Source organism: Neoarius graeffei, chromosome 24 (genome assembly GCF_027579695.1).
Source record: "Neoarius graeffei isolate fNeoGra1 chromosome 24, fNeoGra1.pri, whole genome shotgun sequence".
NCBI lineage: Eukaryota > Metazoa > Chordata > Actinopteri > Siluriformes > Ariidae > Neoarius > Neoarius graeffei.
This window is the reverse complement of record NC_083592.1, coordinates 15,881,446-15,907,696: the sequence shown is the minus strand read 5'-3', so window position 1 is coordinate 15,907,696 and position 26,251 is coordinate 15,881,446. Positions and strand designations below refer to the sequence as shown.

The following is a 26,251-nucleotide window of genomic DNA, read 5'->3' as shown; positions in this document are numbered from 1 at the left end:
CAAACATCTCTCCTTCTCTGACTTACTACTCTATTGCATTGTCTTCCTCCCCCTCTTTTTCTTTCACGCGGGAGTTTTTATTCACTAAAAGACTGTTTGTAATAGGCTGGATATGCACATTTGGCAAGAGCAGTGCACACTGAGGTTTTGTTGTTGTTTTTCCCCCAACAAACTGAAATCCCATTAATGCACATAGAATGCAAAAATTATTTAATAACGTAGGGCATTTGTGAAGCACTTGCCTTCATGAGTGAGTTTGGGAATCTGGTTATCAGTTGGCAGTGTGGAAAATGTACATTTATGAAAGGAGTCTCCAGTGTCAGAACTTTCTCACACTCAGAGTTAAAGCTGTTCCTGTAAGTCCACCACAGGAAAGTCTTCAGCTTGGAGAGCTTTGCAATTATCTTGGAAACCTGACAAGCTGAACATTTTATCTTATTAGTTTCAGCAGAGAGAAAAAGAGACAGGTTGGTCACAAATGTGAAACCATGCCCTAATGGTTAGAGAAGCAGCTTTGGGACCAAAAGGTTGCTGGTTTGATTCCCTGGACCAACAGGAATGGCTGAAATGCCTTTGAGCAAGGCACCTAACCCCCAACTGCTCCCCAGGCTGCTCTGGGTATGTTGTATGTTGCTCTGGGTAAGCGCGTCTGCTAAATGCCATTTGATGTAATGTAAATGACTGTTTATAGCTGTTAACAGGAACTAACTTGTTTCCACAAATGTAGTAGTTTATTTAGTCAAATGTAGTCAAGACCACCAAGACCAAGACTTTGAGGGGTTGAGACCAAGTCAAGACCAAGACAGGGCAAGATCAAGTCAACGCCAGGACCAAACCAGTGTGTGTGAAAGGGGTGACAGCCGTTCTGAGTAATGAAAATTTTGATTTAGCAGTGAGGCACGTTATTGGTCACATTTGAAGGAGGAAATTTTATTTCCAATCATAGTAATTATGTTAGCAAATAAATCAGACAATGCACAGGCAATTTAGTGAAATCCCCATAGTTGTGGTCTTGACCGGTCTTGAAATAAAATCCAGAGTCTCTATGTCTGAGTCCGAGATAAGACCAAGTAAAAATGCTGTCGATTCCAAGATGAGACTGAGACCTTCAGAAAGTGGTCTTGAGGCCAAGACTGGTCTCAAGTACTACAACACTACTATAAACTATATAGCTATAAAAAATATGATGCATCATTTTTTAATTAAAAAAACAGTAGCTGTTGGGAAATTGTGGCTAAAACATTTCAGAACATGATTACTTAGCAAAATAATCAATTTTGGATTGGTACAAGCATCTCTTTGTATCCTTCAGGGCACAACAAACACTTTGATCATTGATTATTTTCCTATAATGACATGCCCCACAATGTAATTCCCTACTTCAAGTCAAGTTTATTTTTATAGCGCTTTTAACAATAGACATTGTTGCAAAGCAGCTTTACAGAATTTTAATGACTTTAAACATTAGCTAATTTTATCCCTAATCTATCCCCAATGAACAAGACTGTAGCGACAGTGGCAAGGAAAAACTCCCTCAGACGACATGAGGAAGAAACTTCGAGAGGAACCAGACTCAAAAGGGAACCCATCCTCATCTGGGTGATAACATTTTTAACAGTTTTAACATGAAGTCTATTTCATTGATGGTATAACTCTTCACTGATGGAAACTTGAGTGCAAAACTTTTCATGACAACTGCAGTCCTAAAGTTAGCAAGTCAACTGTAGTCCTCAGCCATTATAAATGTAATAGGTGGTGCTTCTAGGGGCTGCCACATTGTAGAAACAGCTCCTCGGATGAGGTTGTCTTTTTGCTTTTATTAGCTTTTAATTTGTTGTGAATGTCAGTAAATGTTATTGTAAATGTATGGGAAGATGTTTGGACAAGCTTGGGATGACATTTGGCTGTACTGAATGGATATAACCGCAAAAAAATTGGTCTTCACTGCTGACGTCCCCTATATAGAGAATTATAATGGCTACTTGGGTGTGGTTCAGGTATTCCTTGGATTTTATGAGGAGTCTCAAAAAGTGTAATTCAGCAGTAAGCCCACAAGTGAAACAACTCCTACGTGACAACAAAATACTCCGGGGCTCAAGAAGGCCGAGAGGGAAAAAAGCGGGTAAGAGCTGTTTACGCAAAATTGAAACTGTAGTTGGAAGAAGAAATGATTTGATTAACTTCCATCACCCTTCTTTGTTGTCTGCACTTGTTTCCCATGCAAATTTGATGAGTATCAAACTTGTAAACAACCGCTCTCTTAATTGTGCTACATCAGTGCCGACATTCCTACTTAGGAATCCAAGATCTTTAGTCAACAAAATAGATGAATTCCAGGTTATTTTATCAGGCAATAATGTGGACATTGCGGCGGTATCGGAGTCGTGGTTCTCATCTTCCACGCCACAAGAACTACAGTCAATTGACGGATATACTGTCTATTCAAAATGCCGCAATAATCGTTGCGGTGGTGGTGTAGCAATTTACGTACGAGACAATATACCGTCTTGTCTCATTTCAGCAATCAGTGTTCCAGAACAGCTTGAGTGTCTCTGGGTCAAGGTACGACCACATTGTCTGATTCGCAGGTTTTCATCCATTCCTGTCTGTGCAGTTTATTCACCACCACAATCTCCGCATGAGGCAGACCTCATTGAACACCTCATCTCAGCAGTGGACCAACTCAGAACAACCTACCCAAATTTTGGACTAGCCCTTCTTGGTGACTTTAATCGTTTCAATATTCATGATATCCTTCTTGACAGTGACCTCTCCCAAGTGGTTCAGAATAACACTACAGGTGAGGCCATCTTAGATCTCATCATCTCTAACATGATGCCGAGTTACAAGAAACCTGTGATCCTTCCACCAGTCGGTCTTAGCGACCACTATTGTGTCCTTTGGGAACCACAAGTTCAAGTTAAGCACAATACTTACACAAGGCAACTTATCCGTCCCATGCGTGAGCCAAACCTCAGTGAATTTGGCAGATGGATTACCACCCATCCCTGGGACGAAGTCCTCACTGCAATCACAACAGAGGCAAAGGCCAATGCATTCTGTCATACACTGACGTCTGCCATCGACGAGCACTTTCCTACCAAAATAGTGAAAATCCATCCCAAAGACAAACCATGGATGACACCTGTGATTAAGCACTTAATAAAACAAAGACAGAAATCATTCATGACTGGTCCCCCTTCTGACCTGGGTAAGTTTTACAGAAACAAGGTGCAAATCGAGATCCACAAAGCAAAACACAATTTCTACAAGGTCAAAGTGGAAGGTCACAAGAAAGCCAACCCCCGGTCGTGGCATAATGATATTAAATCAATGTGCAACATGAACAAGAAACCCAGCCATATCTACACACCAAGCATTGATCAAAACGACTTCTCAACAATAGCCAACGCCATCAATGCTAAGTTTGCAGATGTGTCCCAATCATTACCACCACTGGACTCATCATCCCTCCCAGCATTCCTACCTGCCCCGGGACCATTACCGGTCATTCAAGTTTGGGAGGTCTACTCTCAACTCAAGTCAATCAAACCCTACAGTATAAGAGTCCCGGCCCTGATGGTATTCCTACTTGTATCCTGAAGGAGTTACATATGAAATCAGTATTCCCCTCTGTGACTTATTCAACTCGTCATTTAAGGAGGGTGTGGTCCCACCACAGTGGAAAGAAGCTAATATTATCCCTTTACCTAAATCATTACCACCACATATAGATGAACTTAGACCTATATCTCTGACTGCTCAAATATCAAAGGTCTGTGAACGCTTTGCCGCAAACTGGATTCTTCAGGACATTTCCCCTAGGCTTGATCCGTACCAGTTCGGTAGCAGAAAGAAAAGATCCACAACTCACACTTTGGTGAGTCTACTAGATTTCCTGTATAAATCAAGCTCCCTACCGAGCGCCATCTGCACTCTTGTGACAACTGATCTGACTAAAGCTTTCAACAGAGTTGATCATTTAACAGCTATTCAATGTTTGAGAGACCTAGGGGTACGCCCTTCCATCTTGCCGTGGCTATGTAGCTTTATTTCCGATCGTCGCCAGAGGGTCTACTACCAAGGTACAACTTCGGACTGGCTTTGTCTTACCTATGGGGTTGCTCAAGGTACAATCTTAGGTCCAATCATTTTCCTGGCAGTCATAGATGACACGTTATGCAACTACACTAACTGATGGAAATATGTCGACGATATGAACCTAGCACAAATCAGACGTATCACCCAACCTTGCTCCCTTCAGCCGACTTTGAACAAACTGAATGATTGGGTTGAAAACCATAGAATGAAGTTAAATCCTGGTAAATGTAAAGTTCTACATGTAAGCTTTGTGAGAACTATTCCTACTCCTCAACCATTGTTAATTAATGGACAAACCCTGGAAATCGTGAAAGCCATCAAGGTGCTTAGACTCACTATACAGTGTGACTTGAAATGGAACTTGCAAGTTGATAACATGGTCTCATCTGCAAACAGAAAACTCTTCATTCTCTGTCAGCTAAAGTGTTTTGGAGTATCAGTTCCTGACTTGACGACAATCTATATAGGTTATGTCTGACCCTCTTTGGAGTATGCTGCACCTGTGTGGCACCCAGCATTGACTTCTATACAATCAGCTTCCCTGGAACGAGTACAGAAAAGGGCATGTAAGATAATCCTTGGGACCAAATACAATGACTATGTTACATCCTTGTCCACACTGAATCTCTGCTCCTTAGCGCATTGACGCACCACCATCTGTGCCAAATTCACTCAAACGCTTTTGAACTCGGGGTTCCGAGAGTGGCTTCCACCACTCAGGCAACATATTACGGGTCGGAACACACGCAGTTCTAATAAACTTGACACTCCTTTTTGTCGCACCAGTAGGCACAGAAACTCAGCTATACCTTATCTCGTAGACATATTGAACAAGAACTGATTGATACAATAATTTTACTTAAATCCTTTCATGTTGCCCCAAAACCTGTTCTCAAGATTCTGTCACATCTTCTTTATTTACTGAATTAATTTGGATTGTTTTAATTGTCCTGTTGTGTTTATTAGTCTTAAATTCTGTTGTTATTTATTTTAAGTTGTATAATATGTACGTATTTTTAACTTTTGACATTTTTGTATGACCTATTGTTAAATCAACTCAATTCAGACAACGTCTGCAATGTTGATGAATAAAGTATACGATACGATAAGTGTCCAGAGTGTCTTCCAAGTGTGACTTTCAACTGTCCATGTGGGGCCGTCCTCCACAGAGCGATGTGATGAGACTCCAACCAGACATAGGGCATCAGGATGGATCAGGCAGGTCCAAGGAGCAGAAGAGGTCAGCATCTCAATCTCAGGATTGACATGTAACTCAGAGGGACAGACCGGGGTGGGGACACACAGGTTGTTAGGTATGCCCAATGTCACCTGATGAGTAGGAACAGTATACATTTTGCGCTGAGTGCAAGCAGGGACTCCAGCAAAACTAACCATGACAGCATAACTAAAAGGGGAGAGCCAGAAGGTAACACTGAGGGCTCCCCGGGACATAAAGCAGCCAGCCACTACACTGTCAACAAACTCAAGTGAGCAAGCGAGTGGGGGACTGACAGCATCCATACATCCCAGTTTACCAAAACACTCTGTCTGAGGACCCTCCAGATCTACTCCTTTACCTCATAAACATTATTAACCAAAGGCTTGACTAAACAGATATGTTTTCAGCCTAGACTTAAACGCTGAGACTGTGTCTGATTCCCGAACACTACTTGGAAGGCTGTTCCATAACTGTGGGGCTTTGTAAGAAAAGTCTCTGCCCCCTGATATAGCCTTCACTATATGAGGTACCAACAGATAGCCTGCACCTTTTGATCCAAATAGGCATGGCGGGTCATAAAGGACCAGAAGTTCACTCAGGTACTGTGGCGCAAGACCATTCAGTGCTTTAAAGTTCAATAGTAGTATATTATAAACAATATGAAATTTGATTGGGAGCCAATGCAGTGTGGATATGACAGGGGTGATGTGGTCATATTTTCTAGTTCTAGTAAGGACTCTTGCTGCTGCTGCATTTTGAACTAACTGGAGCTTGTTTATGCACTTATTGGAACATCTAGACAATAAGGCATTGCAATAATCCAACCTGGAGGTAACAAAAGCATGAACTCGTTTTTCTGCATCATGTAGTGACATTAAATTTCTTATCTTAGCAATATTTCTGAGATGAAAGAAAGCTATCCAGGTAATGTTATCAATGTGAGTTTCAAATGAAAGACTGGGTTCAATAATCACCCCGAGGTCTTTTTCTGCTGCCTGTGAAGAAACAGAAAGGCCATCCAGAGTTACTGTGTAATCAGAAAACTGACTTCTAGTTGCATGTGGTCCTAGTACAAGTACTTCAGTCTTGTCAGAGTTAAGCAAAAGGAAGTTAATAAGCATCCAGTGTCTAATGTCCTTTACACATTCCTCAATTCTATTAAGCTGGTTTCTCTCAGGGGCGGCACGGTGGTGTAGTGGTTAGCGCTGTCACCTCACAGCAAGAAGGTCCGTGTTCAAGCCCCGTGGCCGGTGAGGGCCTTTCTGTGCGGAGTTTGCATGTTCTCCCCGTGTCCGCATGGGTTTCCTCCGGGTGCTACGGTCTCCCCCACAGTCCAAAGACATGCAGGTTAGACTAATTGGTGGCTCTAAATTGACCGTAGGTGTGAATGGTTGTCTGTGTCTATGTATCAGCCCTGTGATGACCTGGCGACTTGTCCAGGGTGTACCCCGCCTCTCGCCCGTAGTCAGCTGGGATAGGCTCCAGCTTGCTTGCGACCCTGTAGAACAGGATAAAGCAGCTAGAGATAATGAGATGAGATGAGATGGTTTCTCTCATCTGGTTTTGCAGAAACATACAACTGTGTGTCATCAGCATAACAGTGGAAACTAATACCATGCTTATGAATAATATCACCCAGAGGTAACATATATAAAGAAAAAAGCAGTGGGCCTAAGATAGAACCTTGTGGAACACTAAACTTTACCTCAGTATGTCTAGAAAAATCACCATTTACATCAACATACTGATAGCGATCAGTTAAATAAGAGCTGAACCAGGAGAGGGCCATTCCCTTAACTCCCACAACATTTTCTAGTCCCTACTTCATCTCTCTTTATCAGTTTACTCTTGATTTTAAATTAAAGGGGTTTTTAAAGTTAGAACACAGTTTGGTCAAACATGAAGTTCTTCTGTTGTCTTGGTAACACACTTTTGAACAGTTATAAAAGACTTCTGTTGTTTCAGGAATCTGTTTTGTCTGGTCAGCTCAATTCCGCCTCCAGGAGCAATGACTCATCAAGCACTGAGCACTGCAGAAATTCTCCTCTATATAATGACACAATGCCAGAGTTACTGTACCAAAAACTATTACATCATGGAGTCCAATTTGTGCAAATATACCTGACTTGAAAAGAAATTACAAAGTTGGAGATAAGTCATATGTCGCTGTCTTTGTGTCTCTCCATCTGTCCTGCAGAGTGGTGAAGTTTCGGCGTACAGGCGATAGCACGTATTCAGAATATGAGTGTGGAACGAGGGATCAGATGGTGCAGGTCGAAGGCGGAAACATTGATGCAGGGTCCGTGGCTCTGTCTGACGGACCTCCAGTACCACAAGAGTTTGCTAACCCCACTGATGGTACCACAGTCTACACTTCTACTCCTATTGTAAAGAAACCAAGCATAAATAAAACCCCACTTTTGTGTTTATAAAGATGTTTTAGAGTTGAGACTTTCACTGTAATGTAAGTCATAATAGTGAAAATATCTTGAATATAGTCAGATTTAATGAGTATTTCCTATTATATGATTACAGTAAACCAAATATAAGATTATTAAACCTATTTCTAACCTTTTTTTTTTACTCATTTTAAACTTGTAGTCTTACAGTGATCCATGCACACAATACCCAACTGCACCACCAAGCACATAGAGCAGTTCAATTTGCAAAAGTTGTCGAAAATAAAACTGTTTAATTAAATTGTTTTATTTGTATAGTATTGTATATAGTTTAGCAGCATCCACTGACACAAAGCTGCTTTACAGAAATCCAGATGTACATTTAAACCTCGAATGAACAATCCAGAGGTGACAATAGCGAGGAAAACCTCTCTGACACAACATGAGGGGGGAAAAAACCTTGAGAGAGAGTCAGGTGTAGAGGACTAAAGACAAACAGTACAAAGTGTGTCGAAAGGATGTTCAGTATGAGCAGATTGTAAATATGACTCCTGGATAGAGCACAGGCCAGTCCTTATGATTACACCTAAAGTTCTTCAGGACAAATCTACAGTATCCAGGTGAGATTATCCACTGAAGCATGGGTGATACCTGGACAACTCTTTTTGGGAAGTGTAAATGTGTAGGCGATCCATATGGGACTATCAACAGCAGCAGAAAATGAATCACAAGTGCAGAAGTAGAGGGTGAGCATTATCACTAGGATTAACAACAAGAGGAAGTGAACAACCTGGCACACCAGGGAGCATCGTTTATTAAAAGCACAGTGTTTAACATGTTCAAGACCTCCCAAAAAGGAACAATGGTGTAAACAAGGGGTAAGTAGCAAACAAGTCTCAGGTGAGACAAACTCCACACAGGTGTTAATGATAATCAGGGGACATGACCAAATCAGAGCCACAGCAGTAAATGAGGAAAAACAGACTTAATAGGAAGGTTAGATTTATCTTAAATTATTTCTTTTTATCTTCCTATAGATGAAAGTCTTCCGGATTTACCCGGAGATCCGGATATTTGACAAAACTCATGAAAATCTCCAGTTTCCCGAATGGAGAAATTTACTTTTCGGATTTTTCACGTTCCTAGACATAGCGTAATACTTCGCATCGTCCTTGCCTGGGCGCAGTCCTTAAATAGCCCAAACATAGTTCATTGATTAAAGACAGGTGTTCTTTGTTAACGGCGCGCGTGCCGGAGCTCGTTAGGTGCTCGCGCCCAAGGCGTGCCTTCAGGTGCACGATCTAAGGCGCACAGGACTGACACTGTTCTGCGCAAGCACAACACAATCGCACTAGAAAGCATGTTCAAGCTGCCGGTGTAGCTGCAGTCTTTGTAGTTGCGAATTGCAAGTATTTTCTCTTGTGTTAATAATTTGCCATGTCAAAATAAGCAAAACTTTCCTCCTTCTTTCGACGTGAAGAGAGGTAAGCAATTTACTATATATTTTTTCCATCAAAGTTGCATTTTGTGGCTTCGAAGCTAAGTTTTAGTGCCGTTTCTAGAACACATCAAGAAAACGTGGAAGAAACAGCAATAATGGAAGAGCCGGTTTCTAAGCTACCTAAAACTAGCAATGGTAATTTATTTTTTTGTTACATAATGCACTCAGGCTGCCAGTCAGTGTGTGGGATACCTCGACTGGAGATATTGTCGGGCAGTGGAAGGAATACTTCGAGGATCTCCTCAATCCCACTGTCACGTCTTCCATTGAGGAAGCAGAGGCTGATGACTCAGAGGTGGACTCGTCCATTACACAAGCCAAAGTCACTGAGGTTGTTTGCAAGCTCCTCGGTGGAAGGCACCAGGGGTGGATGAGATCCGCCCCGAGTATCTCAAGTCTCTGGATGTTGTGGCTTGGCTGACACACCTCTGCAACATTGTATGGCGGTTGGGGACAGTGCCTCTGGAGTGGCAGACCGGGGTGGTGGTCCCTCTTTTTAAGAAAGGGGACCGGAGAGTGTGCTCCAATTATAGGGGGATCACTCTTCTCAGCCTCCCCAGGAAGGTTTACTCCAGGGTACTGGAGAGGAGAATTTGGCCAATAGTCGAACCTCGGATCCAGGAGGAACAATGCGGTTTTCGTCCTGGTCGCGGAACACTGGACCAGCTCTATACCCTTCATAGGGTGCTCGAGGGTTCATGGGAGTTTGCCCAACCAGTCCACATGTGCTTTGTGGATCTGGAGAAGGCATTCGACCGTGTCCCTCGTGGTATCCTGTGGGGGGTGTTTCGGGAGTATGGGGCTCGGGGCTCTTTGCTAAGGGCTGTCCGGTCCCTGTACGAACGGAGCAGGAGTCTGGTTCGCATTGCCGACAGTAAGTCAGACCTGTTCCCAGTGCATGTTGGACTCTGGCAGGGCTGCCCTTTGTCACTGGTTCTGTTCATAATTTTTATGGACAGAATTTCTAAGTGCAGCCAGGGGCTGGAGAGAATCCTGTTTGGGAACCACAGGATTTCATCTCTGCTTTTTGTGGATGATGTTGTCCTGTTGGCTTCTTCAAACCAGGACCTTCAGCATGCACTGGGGCGGTTTGCAGTTGAGTGTGAAGCGACTGGGATGAGAATCAGCACCTCCAAGTCCGAGGCCATGGTTCTCGACTGGAAAAGGGTGGCTTGCCCTCTTCAGGTTGGTGGAGAAGTCCTGCCTCAAGTGGAGGAGTTTAAGTATCTTGGGATCTTGTTCACGAGTGAGGGAAGGATGGAGCGTGAGATCGACAGGCGGATTGGTACAGCCTCCACAGTGATGCGGTCACTTTACTGGTCCGTCGTGGTGAAGAAGGAGCTGAGCCAAAAGGTGAAGCTCTCGATTTACCGGTCGATCTACTTTCCATCTCTCACCTATGGTCATGAGCTTTGGGTAATGACCGAAAGAACAAGATCACGGATACAAGCGGCAGAAATGAGTTTCCTTCGCAGGGGGGCTGGGCGCTCCCTTAGAGATAGGGTGAGAAGCACAGTCACTCGGGAGGAGCTCGGAATAGAGCCACTGCTCCTCCACATCGAGAGGAATCAGCTGAGGTGGCTCGGGCATCTCTTTCGGATGCCTCCTGGACGCCTCCCTGGGGAGGTGTTCCAGGCATGTCCCCCCAGGAGGAGGCCCCGGGGAAGACCCAGGACACGCTGGAGGGACTATGTCTCTCGGCTGGCCTGGGAACGCCTCGGTGTTCTTCCCGAGGAGCTGGCCGAGGTGTCTGGGGAGAGGAAAGTTTGGGCTTCCATGCTCAGACTGCTGCCTCCGCGACCTGGCCCCGGATAAGCGGAAGAAAATGAGATGAGATGAGATGAGATGAGATGAGATGAGATGAGATAATGCACTCAGGCTGCCAGTCAGTGTGTGACACACACACACACACACACACACCTGAAAAATCCTAGCTATGCCCCTGATTTACATGAGAAATTTGGTATTCATTGGTGTTTTAAATTTACAGACAATACGAACTAATGTAAACAATTGGCTTCAACTTGCATAAATATGAATTGGAAATTTTTAGTTCACTTTAGCTTATGCAAACGCACAACTCTACTAAAAGATTGATAAACGAGGCTCAATGTCCCCAACATTAAAACCTGAAAGCTTTAGAAACTCTAACAGACCTTTACTTTTTAAGAGTACTGTTTTGGGATTTTGCTGAGTTTACCTTCAACTGTCTGATTTTTTTTTCAAAGTAATGAACTGTGTAGCCAGGAAAATCACCACGTTTTCTAAATGCACTCCTGAAAATTACTCATTAACTAGGGGAATTAAATTTTATATTTTTGACGTGTTAATCATTAATGTACATGAAAGAAAAAGGCTTAAAAGTTATAACTTGTTTTAGTGAAAATAAGTACTAAAATGCACTAGAATGCAGGGTTTTGCGTGTTATGTTATTAAATGTTTTTAGGGGGATGTTGCCCCCCCCCCGCCACACACACACACACACACACACACACACCTTAGTTTGACTTTCAAAAGTTCAGGATTTTTTTCTTTGCTCCACTTTCATCTGTGTTGCTGACAAAGATTGATATTTAATTATAGCTTAAACGAGTTATTTCTCAGATGGGAATATGTGCTCAGCCAAGTGTAATCAATTAGTTAGTTATTTGTATATTAATATTCAAGATGTGTTTGGTGTCTGAAGCTTGTTTCTTAAGTTTTGTGTACATACAGTACTGTGCAAAAGTCTTCAGCACATGTAAAGAAATGTTATAGACCAAAAATGGCTTAAAAATAATGAAATGAAATGTTTCAACATTAAGCAATACTATAAACAGCATGCAGTAAGCCATAATAAATTAAACAAAAGTCAATATTTGGTGTGAGACGACCCTTTGCTTTAAAAAATAAATAAATAGCAGTTTCAGGTCCAATGAGTGCAGTTTTATAAGGAAATGAGCTGTAGGTTTTTCTGAGCATCTTGCAGAACCAGCCACAGTTCTTCTGGACACTTTGACTGTTATGTTCGCTTCTTCATTTTGCACCAAAACCCAGTAGCCTTCATTATGTTTTCTTTTTTAATCTGAAAAGTGCTCTCTTATGTAATATGGTGCTCAGATACAATTTTTTTTCTGTAACATTTAATTTTGTGCTGGAAAATGAACATTTGGAACTCTAAAATGTTTATTGTACTGACTTGATAATGCAGAAGTTGTAAAATAGAAATCTATAACAAAGTTTGGATGAAAAAAATAGGGGGCCTCAGATTTGGTACTGTATATGGGTTTGTCTCAGAAACTGGGTACTGTGGGGGTGCCCCACTAAATATACTCACAGTCAATAAACTATACGGTTTTGAATGGTGATGTTGGTTTTAATTTGAAATAAAATGAAGAAAGAAATAATACAGATAAAACTAAATCTTTGATGTGAATATTCAGAATTTGGCAAAAATTCTGCAAATTTGTGGAAAAATGGCGGCTTGATCTGGGACATGATAAATGGTTGACTACATCGCATTCCTTTAAAAGGTTGTAGTCCACTGAAAAGTCTACAGTTATCACTAATTGTATTTTAAGTTGTAACTTTATACAGCTAAGGATTGGTGCGCTCACAGAATAATCATAACTGTAATAAAACATCATGCAAAATATTTGATCACAGTTGTAACTCCATTTTCCGCAGACCCAAAACCAATACGATCGTGTGTTTTGATCTAAACGGAAAGCCTCAGGGTCAAGGTCATTACCTCACCAAAAGTAGTAGCTTAAAATCACTATGCCATATAAAAATTTAGTTATAAATCTGCGATTTTGTTTTTTAAAACGAAAGCTGAAAGTTAGGTCTAGAATATGTTTCTTACAGAATATGTTACGATGGTAGCTGGTCTTGCATGAATTTCTGAGCTATAAAATGAGTTGTGGTCTATTTTTTTACCGTAGCGTGTTATCTGTGTGTGGGGAACAACGTGCATTAACAATTTGCATGTGTAGAATGGAATTTTCCACTCCAACAGTTACTGTTATGCGGGTGATCTGTTTGGATGTTATTACTGAAAAGGTGAGTTTTGAAAGTTTTATTTTGTTTTAGTCTTGCAGTATAAGGCAATAGAATGTTTCTTTTTCATCTTACTTTCATGTTTCGTAGTGTTTGTGTATTTTTGGCCAATATTTTGCAACCAGGGGCGGCACGGTGGTGTAGTGGTTAGCGCTGTCGCCTCACAGCAAGAAGGTCCTGGGTTCGAGCCCTGGGGCCGGCGAGGGCCTTTCTGTGTGGAGTTTGCATGTTCTCCCCGTGTCCGCGTGGGTTTCCTCCGGGTGCTCCGGTTTCCCCCACAGTCCAAAGACATGCAGGTTAGGTTAACTGGTGACTCTAAATTGACTGTAGGTGTGAGTGTGAATGGTTGTCTGTGTCTATGTGTCAGCCCTGTGATGACCTGGCGACTTGTCCAGGGTGTACCCCGCCTTTCGCCCGTAGTCAGCTGGGATAGGCTCCAGCTTGCCTGCGACCCTGTAGAAGGATAAAGCGGCTAGAGATAATGAGATGAGATTTTGCAACCATGGTCAATTTAGATCGAACTTTTGATAGAATCTACGGCCAGTTATTTTGCCCCAGCCCCGCCTCGTGCTCCATCCGGTTCGGTAGCGATGTCCCGTTGCTCACGCGCCGCAGCAGAGACCCACGCGACCATTGTCATTTTCCATTGTGTCCTATTTTGCCATATCGAATACCCAAAATGTATCATATTATTCATATTTAAGTGAATAATCAATTCAGTCATCATAACTTGCCATTTTTAACCCAAACAATCAAAAAGAGGAAATTTATTCATTATTTTCACTCATCTGTGAAGGAGAGGCTTTAATTCTTCATGATGTAGTTATTTTTTATGTAAATCAATTTTACAAAAGCATTTGAATTGTAATCTAAAAAAAATTCCACAGTAGAGGCCAGATAAAGCAAGATACTATCTTTATTCTTATTAAACATGACAAAAGAAACATTGAGTGTTAGGTAAATGCAAAAAAAATAGTAAAATTAGAAAATTTATTTTTTGACCATAATGTCCCAAATGAGAGACCAGTTTCTGAGACGGACCCATATATAAATGGTAGCTACTTTGAAGAATCTAAAAGATGAAACATATCTTGTTTAATGCTTTTGTTGACCACATAATTCCATCTCTGTTCCAGATGTACATTTCATAGTTATGATGCCGTCATTATTTCTCAGTAAATATCATTATATCTCACACACACATATATATATATATATATATATATATATATATATATATATATATATATATATATATATATCCCAAATCAGAAAAAGTTGTGAAGGTAAATCATCATTGACTTGTATTGCACTCAAAACAATACAACAGCACATTGATTTGATGTTTTACTTAATTCATTTTATTGTTGTTTTCAAAATAAACACATTTCAATTTTGATTCTTGAAACACATTTAAAAAAAGTTGGGACAGTAAAGCATTTACCACTTTGTTATAGATTTATCTTGCCATTCCTTCTCACAACACTTAAAAGACGTTTAGGGACTGAAGACACCAAGTGATGAAACATTTCAGGTGTTATTTTGTCCCATTCTAACTGCAAACAGGTCTCAGTGTGTGCAACAGTACAGGGTCATCTCATCTCATCTCATCTCATCTCATCTCATCTCATCTCATCTCATCTCATCATCTCTAGCCGCTTTATCCTGTTCTACAGGGTCGCAGGCATGCCTTTGTAACGTGTGCATAATGTGGTTTGGCATCATCTTGTTGAAATCTCCCTGGAAAAGATGTCGTCTTGAAGGCAGCATATGTTGCTCCAAAATCTCAATGTATTTTTCTGCATTAATGCTCCATCACAGAAGTGTAAGTTACTTTTGCTGAGGGCACTGACACAACCCCATACCATGACACACCCTGGCTTTTGAACTTATTTCTGTTAACAGTCTGGATGGTCCTTTTTGTCTTTAGTCTGGAGCACACGGCATCCATTTCTTCCAAAAAAAAAAAAGGCCTGGAATACTGATTCACCTGACCACATTTCCACTGTGTGATACCTCCAAGCCAAGAGAAATTGAAAGCCCTTCTGGACACAGTTAACATAAGTTTTAACTGGCATTTGTGGATATAACTCCATAATGTTGTACTTTACAAAGGTTTCCCAAAGTAATCCCGAGCCCATGTGGTTCTATCAGCTATAGATGAATGACAGTTCTTGATACAGTGCCATCTGAGGGATCAGCGATCATGGGTGTTCAGCTTAGGCTTGTGCCCTTGCCCTTTACACACAAACCCCTCCAGATTCCTTGAATCATTTAATGATATTATGCACTGTAGAGGGTGAAACATCCAAATCCCTTCATATCTTTCTTTGAGGAACATTGTATTTAAACATTTTCAGAATTTTCTCACACATTTGTTGACAAACTGGAGATCCTCAGCCCATCTTTGCTCCTCAAAGGCTCGGCCTTTCCAGAATACCAAATCGTGATTACGATCACCTGTTGACATCACGTTTCAAATCACATTATTATTGAATTGTTTTACCTCATTACAAGCCCTAAATTTCTCCGGTGTCAGTCCTGCGCGCTGTGGCGCGTGCACCTGAAGACGCGCCTCGGGTTGCGCATGCGCCAAGTGGACTCCAGCATGCACGCCGTGAACAAGGCGCGCCTGAACTCAATTAGAGAACTGTGTTTACCTATTTAAGGACTGAGATGATGCAATTGCATTGCGAAGTATTACACTACATTAAGTATGCATTATCGAGCCTTTCTACCCATGTTCTTGGTTTCCTGGTTTCTTGATTCCTGTGCCTGTTTCTTGTTCTCATTTTAGTTTTGCCTTTGATGTACTGTTTGCGTCTCGACCGACCCTTTTGCCTGTTTTCATGTTTCTGCTCTAGCCTGCTTATTTGGACTGTTTGCCTTTGTGTGTATGCACTTTATTAAACCGAAGACTTCTGCACATACATCCGCCTCCCTTGCATACCTGACATCCAGTCCCAACATTTTTGGAATGTGTTGCAGGCCTGAAACACAGGAATGGATGTATATTAACAAATGAAATGAAGTTGACCAGACAAAACATGAAATGCTCATACTGTCTGCAATGAAATACAAGTCAAAGTAAATTTAGAAATCACAGCTTTTCTTTCTTTCTTTCTTTCTTTCTTTCTTTCTTTCTTTCTTTCTTTGCATTTTCCATGCCATCCCAAATTTTTCTGATTTGTCAAAATACAGAAAAACCTATGAATGACTAGCTGAAGCTGAATTGCTTTCTTCTTGAGGTTGACCTCAGACTGTCAAACTAGAGTTTGAACCCCAAAAGTTGATATTAAAAGTCATTTTGAAGATAAAGAAGTGTCTTACTTAAACATAATGTATTGCACAATGCTTAAATGGAGACTATTAATTTCTATTATTAGAAGTAACTACTAGATGCATTAGCGTCCTAGCTCTAGCACATACCTATTAAAGAAATTCTGTTCAAATTTTATTCACTTAAATATTTAGAGATGGTTGTTGAAACCAGAGGCAACACAGAAAGGTTTCCACAGAGAATTGTTTCATATTTATGCTGGATTTAGGCTAATTCATTATTTCTTCATCTGGCTGTAGATACCTTCATGGTCGAAGATGCTGTGGAAGCCATCGGCTTTGGTCAATTTCAGTGGAAGCTTTCTATCCTCACAGGACTTTCCTGGGTAAGACTGGCTTCCTTGGCCTTTTATTATGAATAGTGATGTAAATTCTAGAAGTGTTTATTGAAAAATCCCACCCTGAAACACATTAAACATATTTATAATTAAATATATTTGTTGTATTTCGCAATTCTGGTGCTAAATTTCTGGTTTATGGTGTTTTTTTTTTTTTAATTCCTGTGAGAAGTTAGTGGTTTTGTGCTGCACTGACGTCACAGCGGGACATTGTTTTTTCTAGAGCATTTACAATGTACAACCCCGATTCCAAAAAAGTTGGGACAAAGTACAAATTGTAAATAAAAACGGAATGCAATGATGTGGAAGTTTCAAAATTCCATATTTTATTCAGAATAGAACATAGATGACATATCAAATGTTTAAACTGAGAAAATGTATCATTTAAAGAGAAAAATTAGGTGATTTTAAATTTCATGACAACAACACATCTCAAAAAAGTTGGGACAAGGCCATGTTTACCACTGTGAGACATCCCCTTTTCTCTTTACAACAGTCTGTAAACGTCTGGGGACTGAGGAGACAAGTTGCTCAAGTTTAGGGATAGGAATGTTGACCCATACTTGTCTAATGTAGGATTCTAGTTGCTCAACTGTCTTAGGTCTTTTTTGTCGTATCTTCCGTTTTATGATGCGCCAAATGTTTTCTATGGATGAAAGATCTGGACTGCAGGCTGGCCAGTTCAGTACCCGGACCCTTCTTCTACACAGCCATGATGCCGTAATTGATGCAGTATGTGGTTTGGCATTGTCATGTTGGAAAATGCAAGGTCTTCCCTGAAAGAGACGTCGTCTGGATGGGAGCATATGTTGCTCTAGAATCTGGATATACCTTTCAGCATTGATGGTGTCTTTCCAGATGTGTAAGCTACCCATGCCACATGCACTAATGCAACCCCATACCATCAGAGATGCAGGCTTCTGAACTGAGCGCTGATAACAACTTGGGTCGTCCTTCTCCTCTTTAGTCTGAATGACACAGCATCCCTGATTTCCATAAAGAACTTCAAATTTTGATTCGTCTGACCACAGAACAGTTTTCCACTTTGCCACAGTCCATTTTAAATGAGCCTTGGCCCAGAGAAGACATCTGCGCTTCTGGATCATGTTTAGATACTGTACGGCTTCTTCTTTGAACTATAGAGTTTTAGCTGGCAACGGTGGATGGCACGGTGAATTGTGTTCACAGATAATGTTCTCTGGAAATATTCCTGAGCCCATTTTGTGATTTCCAATACAGAAGCATGCCTGTATGTGATGCAGTGCTGTCTAAGGGCCCGAAGATCACGGGCACCCAGTATGGTTTTCCGGCCTTGACCCTTACGCACAGAGATTCTTCCAGATTCTCTGAATCTTTTGATGATATTATGCACTGTAGATGATGATAAGTTCAAACTCCTTGCAATTTTACACTGTCAAACTCCTTTCTGATATTGCGTCACTATTTGTCAACGCAGAATTAGGGGGATTGGTGATCCTCTTCCCATCTTTACTTCTGAGAGCCGCTGCCACTCCAAGATGCTCTTTTTATACCCAGTCATGTTAATGACCTATTGCCAATTGACCTAATGAGTTGCAATTTGGTCCTCCAGCTGTTCCTTTTTTGTACCTTTAACTTTTTCAGCCTCTTATTGCCCCTGTCCCAACTTTTTTGAGATGTGTTGCTGTCATGAAATTTCAAATGAGCCAATATTTGGCATGAAATTTCAAAATGTCTCACTTTCGACATTTGATATGTTGTCTATGTTCTATTGTGAATACAATATCAGTTTTTGAGATTTGTAAATTATTGCATTCCGTTTTTATTTACAATTTGTACTTTGTCCCAACTTTTTTGGAATCAGGGTTGTACGGTAAATGATCGCAAACATCAAGGATAACAGTCTGGTTTCATTGTTGGCTCCGAAAAACAGCAGTGATGTTTGTTTATTGTCAAATTAATGAGCAATCTAAAAGTAGTACTTTTTTGTTGCAGATGTTGGATGCAAAGTTCTAAAAATGCACTGCAGTTCCATGACACAGTTAGTGATCTAAGAGATGAAAAGCATGATGGCACTAACTGTGGTATTAGCATGAAAGTTGAAGTTTTGGAAGCTGATCTGTTAGATCAGATTGTAAAGCACTGCTGCGCAATCTAATGCTGCATTCAGGAGAACTGGGAAGTCAGAAATAATTTTCCAATCACAGCCATCTGAAGTTGGAAATCGAGGTGCAGTCAGGGGCTGTGTCCTGTCCTCAGTGTCCCTCTTTTCTCACTGTCTATCAGGCTTGTAGTACTCGAGTCCAACTCGTGCCCTTATTTTAAGGTCTCGTGACTCGGACTTGGACTCGAGCACTGATGACTCGGACTTGGACTCGGATTCATGCATGAATTGTATTCGGACTCGTAAATTGGAGATGAGGACTTGGATTTTTTCTTTATTTTTTGTAACATGCCATAATAATTTGGCATAAGATATTTTATATCTACATTAATATTTGTATTAATTTCGTGCAAGAGTGTCACACCTGTGTGCCTTGGCGCATGCATCAGATAGACTCTCGGGCGTGCTCCAGACAGCTCATGCGCCAAGCGGACTCTTGTGCGTGTGCCGTAAACGGCTCGCACCTGCACAGGATTAAGGCCCAATCAGCGTGCCTATATAAAAACTGTGAAAACACACTTACTTTGCGAAGTATTGAGTTGCATTGCTGACACATTACCAAGCCTTATTTCCTTGTTTGGTTTCCTAATCCTTGGTTTCCTGTTTCTTGTTTTTGATTCTGCTGAGTCTACGATAGCCTGTTTGTGCCTCACTCGACCTATTGCCTATTTCACTGTTTTACGATTTTGCCTGCCGTTCTGGATTGTTTACCTGTCTTCGCTTGTATTAATAAACACACCTTCTGCACTTACATCCGTCTCCCAACCATCTCTGACAGAATACTTCACACTCCCTGACAGAGAATGCACATTCACCTGTTCATGCGTCATGTTCAGGAACAAACTAATGTTAATGGCGCTGAAACAGCCACTGTCAAATGGTGAGGTTGGAGTCTTGTTCTCGGACTCGACTCGGATCAATAGTGGACTCAACTTGAAATTTTTTTTAAGGACTTGGACTTGACTTCCAATACTGGGGACTCAAGACTGGACTCGGACTTGAGGTTTAGTGACTCGACTACAACACTGCTGTCTATAAAAACTGGAATCAAAGGGTTGTTTGATTAGTGCTTAGTTTTTAAAGTGGATGTGATAATTCAGTGTTGATAGTGCTGAAAATGACAAAGAACAGTTCAGTTGCTCAAAAAAACCTTGCGCTTTGGTATTTTCACTATCACCTGGTATTTCAGTAATTTTAAATATAAACAGAACCTCGAAAGACTGCTTAAAAAAGCTTAAATCAGGCTGTTATTTTTTTCATGTTCTTACTTTTCACTCTGAGCATCGCCATGTTGAAGTGACGTCATAGAATCGCAACTCTGAGACGTTGAAGTTGGAGTTCTTGAAAAACTTTCCAAGAAGTAGTTAATCGGAGTTGGAGAGCTGTTCAAATGGCTTCTTCCTACTGGGAAAAAAACATAAATTGAAACAGTTAGGAATTTCCCAGTTCCATAACTCCCATGAGCATCATTATCAGGTAGTTGAACAGCACTCTGGGTAATATAGGAAACCATGACCCGAAGTGAAAATAGACCAACATACAACATGTTTAAATTAAGTAGTTAAGAATTTATACTTAGAAAGTTAACAATTTTGATTACAAAAAATATTTAATGCCAGTGAAGATTATTTCATTCATCTCATTATCTGTAGCCGCTTTATCCTGTTCTACAGGGTCGCAGGCAAGCTGGAGCCTATCCCAGCTGACTACGGGCGAAAGGCGGGGTACACCCTGGACAAGTCGCCAGGTCATCACAGGGCTGACACATAGACACAGACAACCATTCACACTCACATTCACACCTACGGTCAATTTAGAGTCACCAGTTAACCTAACCTGCATGTCTTTGGACTGTGGGGGGGGAACTGGAGCACCCGAAGGAAACCCATGCGGACACGGGAGAACATGCAAACTCCGCACAGAAAGGCCCTCGCCGGCCATGGGGCTCGAACCCGGACCTTCTTGCTGTAAGGCGACAGTGCTAACCACTACACCACTGTGCTGCCACCAGTGAAGATTATTTTTCCTTTAATATTTGCAAACAGTGTTGCAGCAGACTGTTTACCAACTGGTAATGTGGTTGCAGTTTAGAATATGTATTTCAGTGATAGACACATCAGAGTAGTGTTCAGACTGATGTATTCACTTCTTTTCTTAACATAGAATTTGCAAAAGCCCTTTATTCGGAGCACACATCGTTCCCCCTTATGTTCCCTTTTCACCATGCACCCCGATACAACAATGACGTTTTCTTTTTCTTTTGTTCTCACCTATGATTTATTGGACTACAGTCCAATAAATCATAATTGCTTAATTATTGTCGTGTGACACCCCTGTAAGGTCAAAGTTCAAAAATAAGATCACAAAAGGGTGTCACACTACAAGTATAGTCATGTTGTATTGTGGTGTTTTTATTTAGTGCATACACAGTGCCTTGCAAAAGTATTCATCCCCCTTGGTGTTTGTCCTGTTTTGTCGCATTACAAGCTGGAATTAAAATGGACTTTTGGGGGGTTAGCACCATTTGATTTACACAACATGCCTACCCGGCACGGTGGTGTAGTGGTTAGCGCTGTCGCCTCACAGCAAGAAGGTCCTGGGTTCGAGCCCCGTGGCCGGCGGGGGCCTTTCTGTGCGGAGTTTGCATGTTCTCCCCGTGTCCGCGTGGGTTTCCTCCGGGTGCTCCGGTTTCCCCCACAGTCCAAAGACATGCAGGTTAGGTTAACTGGTGACTCTAAATTGACCGTAGGTGTGAATGTGAGTGTGAATGGTTGTCTGTGTCTATGTGTCAGCCCTGTGATGACCTGGCGACTTGTCCAGGGTGTACCCCGCCTTTCGCCCGTAGTCAGCTGGGATAGGCTCCAGCTTGCCTGTGACCCTGTAGAAGGATAAAGCGGCTAGAGATAATGAGATGAGATGAGAACATGCCTACCACTTTGAAGGTGCACATTGTTTCTTTTTTATTGTGACACAAACAATAATTAAGATGAAAAAACAGAAATCTGGAGTGTGCATAAGTATTCACCTCCTTTCGTATGAAACGCCTAAATAAGAACTGGTCCAACCAATTCACTTCATAAGTCCCCACGTGCCTCAAAGCCACCACCATCATCCCGGTCCCAAAGAAGCCGTCTCCCTCCTGCTTCAATGACTACCGCCCGGTCGCACTCACTCCCATCCTCATGAAGTGCTTTGAGCGGCTAGTCATGCGGCATATCAAGTCTGCCCTCCCCCCCACCCTGGACCCTTTCCAGTTTGCATATCAGTCCAGCCATTCGACCAGTGACGCCATCTCCACTGCCCTCCACTCAGCCTCACCCACCTGGAGACAAAAGATTCGTACATCAGAATGCTGTTCATAGACTTTAGCTCAGCATTCAACACAATCGTTCCTCAGCAGCTCATTCATAAACTGGACCAGCTGGGACTCAAAACCTCCCTGTGTAACTGGTTGCTGGACTTCCTGACGGGGAGACCACAGGCTGTACGGGTCGGCAGCAACTCCTCCAGCACCATCACATTGAACACGGGGGCCCCCAAGGATGTGTGTTGAGCCCCCTCCTCTTCACTCTGCTGACCTACGACTGCACACCAACATCCAGATCCACCCTCTTCATTAAGTTTGCGGACGACACGACTGTGGTGGGTCTCATCAACAATGGCGATGAGACAATCTACAGGAGTGAGGTGAGCCGCTTGGCCATGTCGCGCAAGGACAACAATCTCTGCCTGAACGTGGAGAAGACGAAGGAGATTGTTGTGGACTTAAGGAGAGCACACACCTAGCATGCTCCACCAACTATCGACGGTGCTGCAGTGGAGAGTAGGGGTGGGCAAAAATATCGATACGGCGATATATCACGATACTTTGTCTTCCGATTCAATATCGATACTCAAAATTTGAATATCGATATTTTTTCAAATAATAAATCATGTTTCAGACGGGTTGTAAATCCAGTACGACTTCCGCACCTCCGCTCCGCAAGGTGTTGCTGTGCCGCTACCTCACTGCAAGGCACTCTTCGTCTTCTCTTTTTTTCCCGGTGGTTGCAGTGAGGAAAAAAAACAAGCAAGCATGGCTGTTAACGTAAACCTAGAGACGCCGCCGAACTTTAAGGCAGATGTTTGGAGGCACTTTGGATTCCAAAGGAAAGGAGAAAAAAAACAGTGAGCTGGACAAAGAGTACGCACTTTGCAAAACCTGTTTCGCTCCAATTAGATATTCAGGTAACACAACAAACTTGCAAACTTACTTAGCACGACACCACCCCGACATATTAGCTCAGCCGGAGCCACCGAAACCCGACCCGAAGCAAACTACACTGGACAGCGCCAAAGTCCTCCCATCTACTTCAGTGATGTGTGACTTACTGTAACTGTGAACTTAATTTTGTCATTTAAGGCCAAAGGCAAGAAGTTGCACTTTATTTTGCATTTTCAATTTTAGTGTGTGTGAGACACTGCATTTTATTTTGAGTATTTACTCAAAGTTCAGAAGAAACATGATTCAATGAGGTTTCAATTCAGTTTCAGTGTGTGGACACTGACCCACACTGCACTTTGTTTCATAATTGTGCTCAGGGAGACTAAGATGCCCACTGCACTTTTCAATGTGTTCCAGACAGTGTGTTGTTCCTGCAAATATGTTGTAACTTGTGCTTGTATAGTTACAATAAAATGGCATGGATAATTTGAATTACATTGTTTTGACTCAGTTTGTCCTATGAATTATCACTATCATCTGATGTACATACAACTCGGATTTTAAGATGCATAATGCAGTTTACATTTTTCAGTGAACTATGTAGAATATCGCAATATATCACAAAATTTTGATATTGCAATATTGTATCGTATCGTGACTCAAGTATCGTGATGCGTATGGTATCGTGACTCAAGTATCGTGATGCGTATCGTATCGTGAGGTCCTTGGCAATACCCACCCCTAGTGGAGAGGGTGAGCAGCACCAAGTTTCTGGGTGTGCACATCTCTGAAGACCTGTCCTGGAGCAACAACACCACATCACTGGCCAAAAAAGCCCAACAGCGTCTGTACTTCCTCCGCAAACTGAGGAGAGCAAGAGCCCTGGCCCCCATCATGCACACATTCTACAGAGGCACCATCGAGAACATCCTGACCAGCTGCATCACCGTGTGGTACGGCGCCTGCACCGTGTCCTGCTGCAAGACTCTACAGTGGATCGTGAGAGCAGCTGAGAGGATCACTGGTGTCTCTCTCCCTTCTCTAATGGATATCTGTAACTCCCGCCTCACCCGCAAAGCCATCAGGATTGCAGGTGACCCCACCCACCCATCTCACAGCCTCTTCAGCCTGCTGCCGTCGGGGAGGAGACTGCGGAGTCTCCGGGCCAAAACCAGCAGGCTCAAGGACAGTTTCTTTCACCAGGCGGTCAGGAGGCGCAACTCCCTCCCTGTTCTGCCCCTCCTCCTCCCTCTGCCCCCTGCCACAGATTCTGCCCGTACACCCCCCTGCCCCCCCTTCAGCATCTGACATCATGCCACCCTCACAGTCCCCCCCAACACACACACACACACACACACACACACACACACACACACATTTCACTTTACCTCGCTCATTTGCACTATTCCGCACTACCTCACCTTAACAGCTATTAGTTTATTGTTTATACTGGTTATTTCATGTTTACCTGCTATACCTCAAGTGCCCTTGACTGTTTATTTTATGTCCTTTTGCTCCAATTTATGTGTGTGTGTATATGTGTATGTATTTGTGTGTGTGTGTGTGTGTGTGTGTGTATATATATATATATATATATATATATATATATATATATATATATAGAGAGAGAGAGAGAGAGAGAGAGAGAGAGAGAGAGAGTGTTTAGTCTATGTCTTTCTTATCTAGAGTGTTTATACTGTTTATATTGTTTATTCCAATTATTCTATTTTTATTTATTGCATTGCCTGTTTGCACCGTGGGTCAGAGAGGACTGAAATTTCATCTGTGCTGTATGTCGAGCATGTATAGCATATTTGACAATAAAGTTGACTTGATTTGACTTGAAGTCACATAATTAGTTAATTAAGATCCACCTGTGCGCAATCAAAGCATCACATGATCTGTCACATGATGTCTGTATAAATCAACCTGTTCTGGAAGGACCCTGACTCTGCAACACTACTAAGCACGCCACATGAGAACCAAGGAGCCTCCAAACAGGTCAGAGACAAAGTTGTGGAGAAGTATAGATCAGGGTTGGGTGATAAAAAATATCCCAAACTTTGAATATCCCAGTGAGCACCATTAAATCCATTATAGCAAAATGGAAAGAATATGTCACCACTATAAACCTGACAAGAGAAGGCTGCCCACTAAAACTCACAGACCAGGCAAGGAGGGCATTAATCAGAGACGCAACAAATCGATTGATTGATTGATTACTTTATTCTGAACAATAAAGAAGATATAAAAATAAAAAATTTAAATAAAAAATGCAATGATCAAAACATCGTCATAAACAAACAGAATAGCGTAGCCACAAGGCAATAACATAACAATGTTCAGAAAGGATTAGGAAGAAGTAATAACTTATCCAATCCTAACCCTCTATACCACCGCTAATCAAATGCCACTTTCCACCATAATAAACTATATATACAAAAGAAAACAAAAGCAATAAGCAAAAAAGAAAACATACCAACATACTAAGACATACCGACATGGTATAATATCGACCAAATCAAATCATATATACAGATACTTATGTTATGCATATATACACACATACAATACATATATACAGTACATACATATACACATACCTATAGCTATACACAAAATACAAGAAGACCAGTCACAGACTTACTCTCAATTTCGTCACCACCTATATAGTCTGCCTGTCCTCATTCTCATATATTTTTAGTAACATGTTTTTATACATGTTTTTTATAATTTTTTAAACAGTTTTATGTTGGTGCTATTTTTGAGTGCATTTTCCAGACCATTCCACAATTTCACCCCACAGACTGTTAAGCACATACTTTTCATAGTTGTTCTAACATTTACTCTCTTAAAATTCATTTCCCCTCTCAGGTTATAGCCACCCTGCCTTTCCATAGACATATTTTGTACCTCACCCGGAAGAAGGTTATGTCTTGCTTTATACATAATTTGTGCAGTCTTGTGTT

General features: G+C 41.7%; 1 protein-coding gene across 1 annotated transcript in view; it reads left to right on the top strand.

Annotated features, from left to right (window-relative positions):
- svopa (SV2 related protein a) overlaps window positions 1-26,251 on the top strand; it is a 112,864-nt gene that overhangs the window by 35,942 nt on the left and 50,671 nt on the right. The window contains exons 2-3 of the mRNA XM_060907619.1: window positions 7,518-7,678; window positions 16,838-16,923. Of these exons, the coding sequence (XP_060763602.1) occupies window positions 7,518-7,678; window positions 16,838-16,923 (247 nt within the window). The remainder of the gene's footprint in view (window positions 1-7,517; window positions 7,679-16,837; window positions 16,924-26,251) is intronic.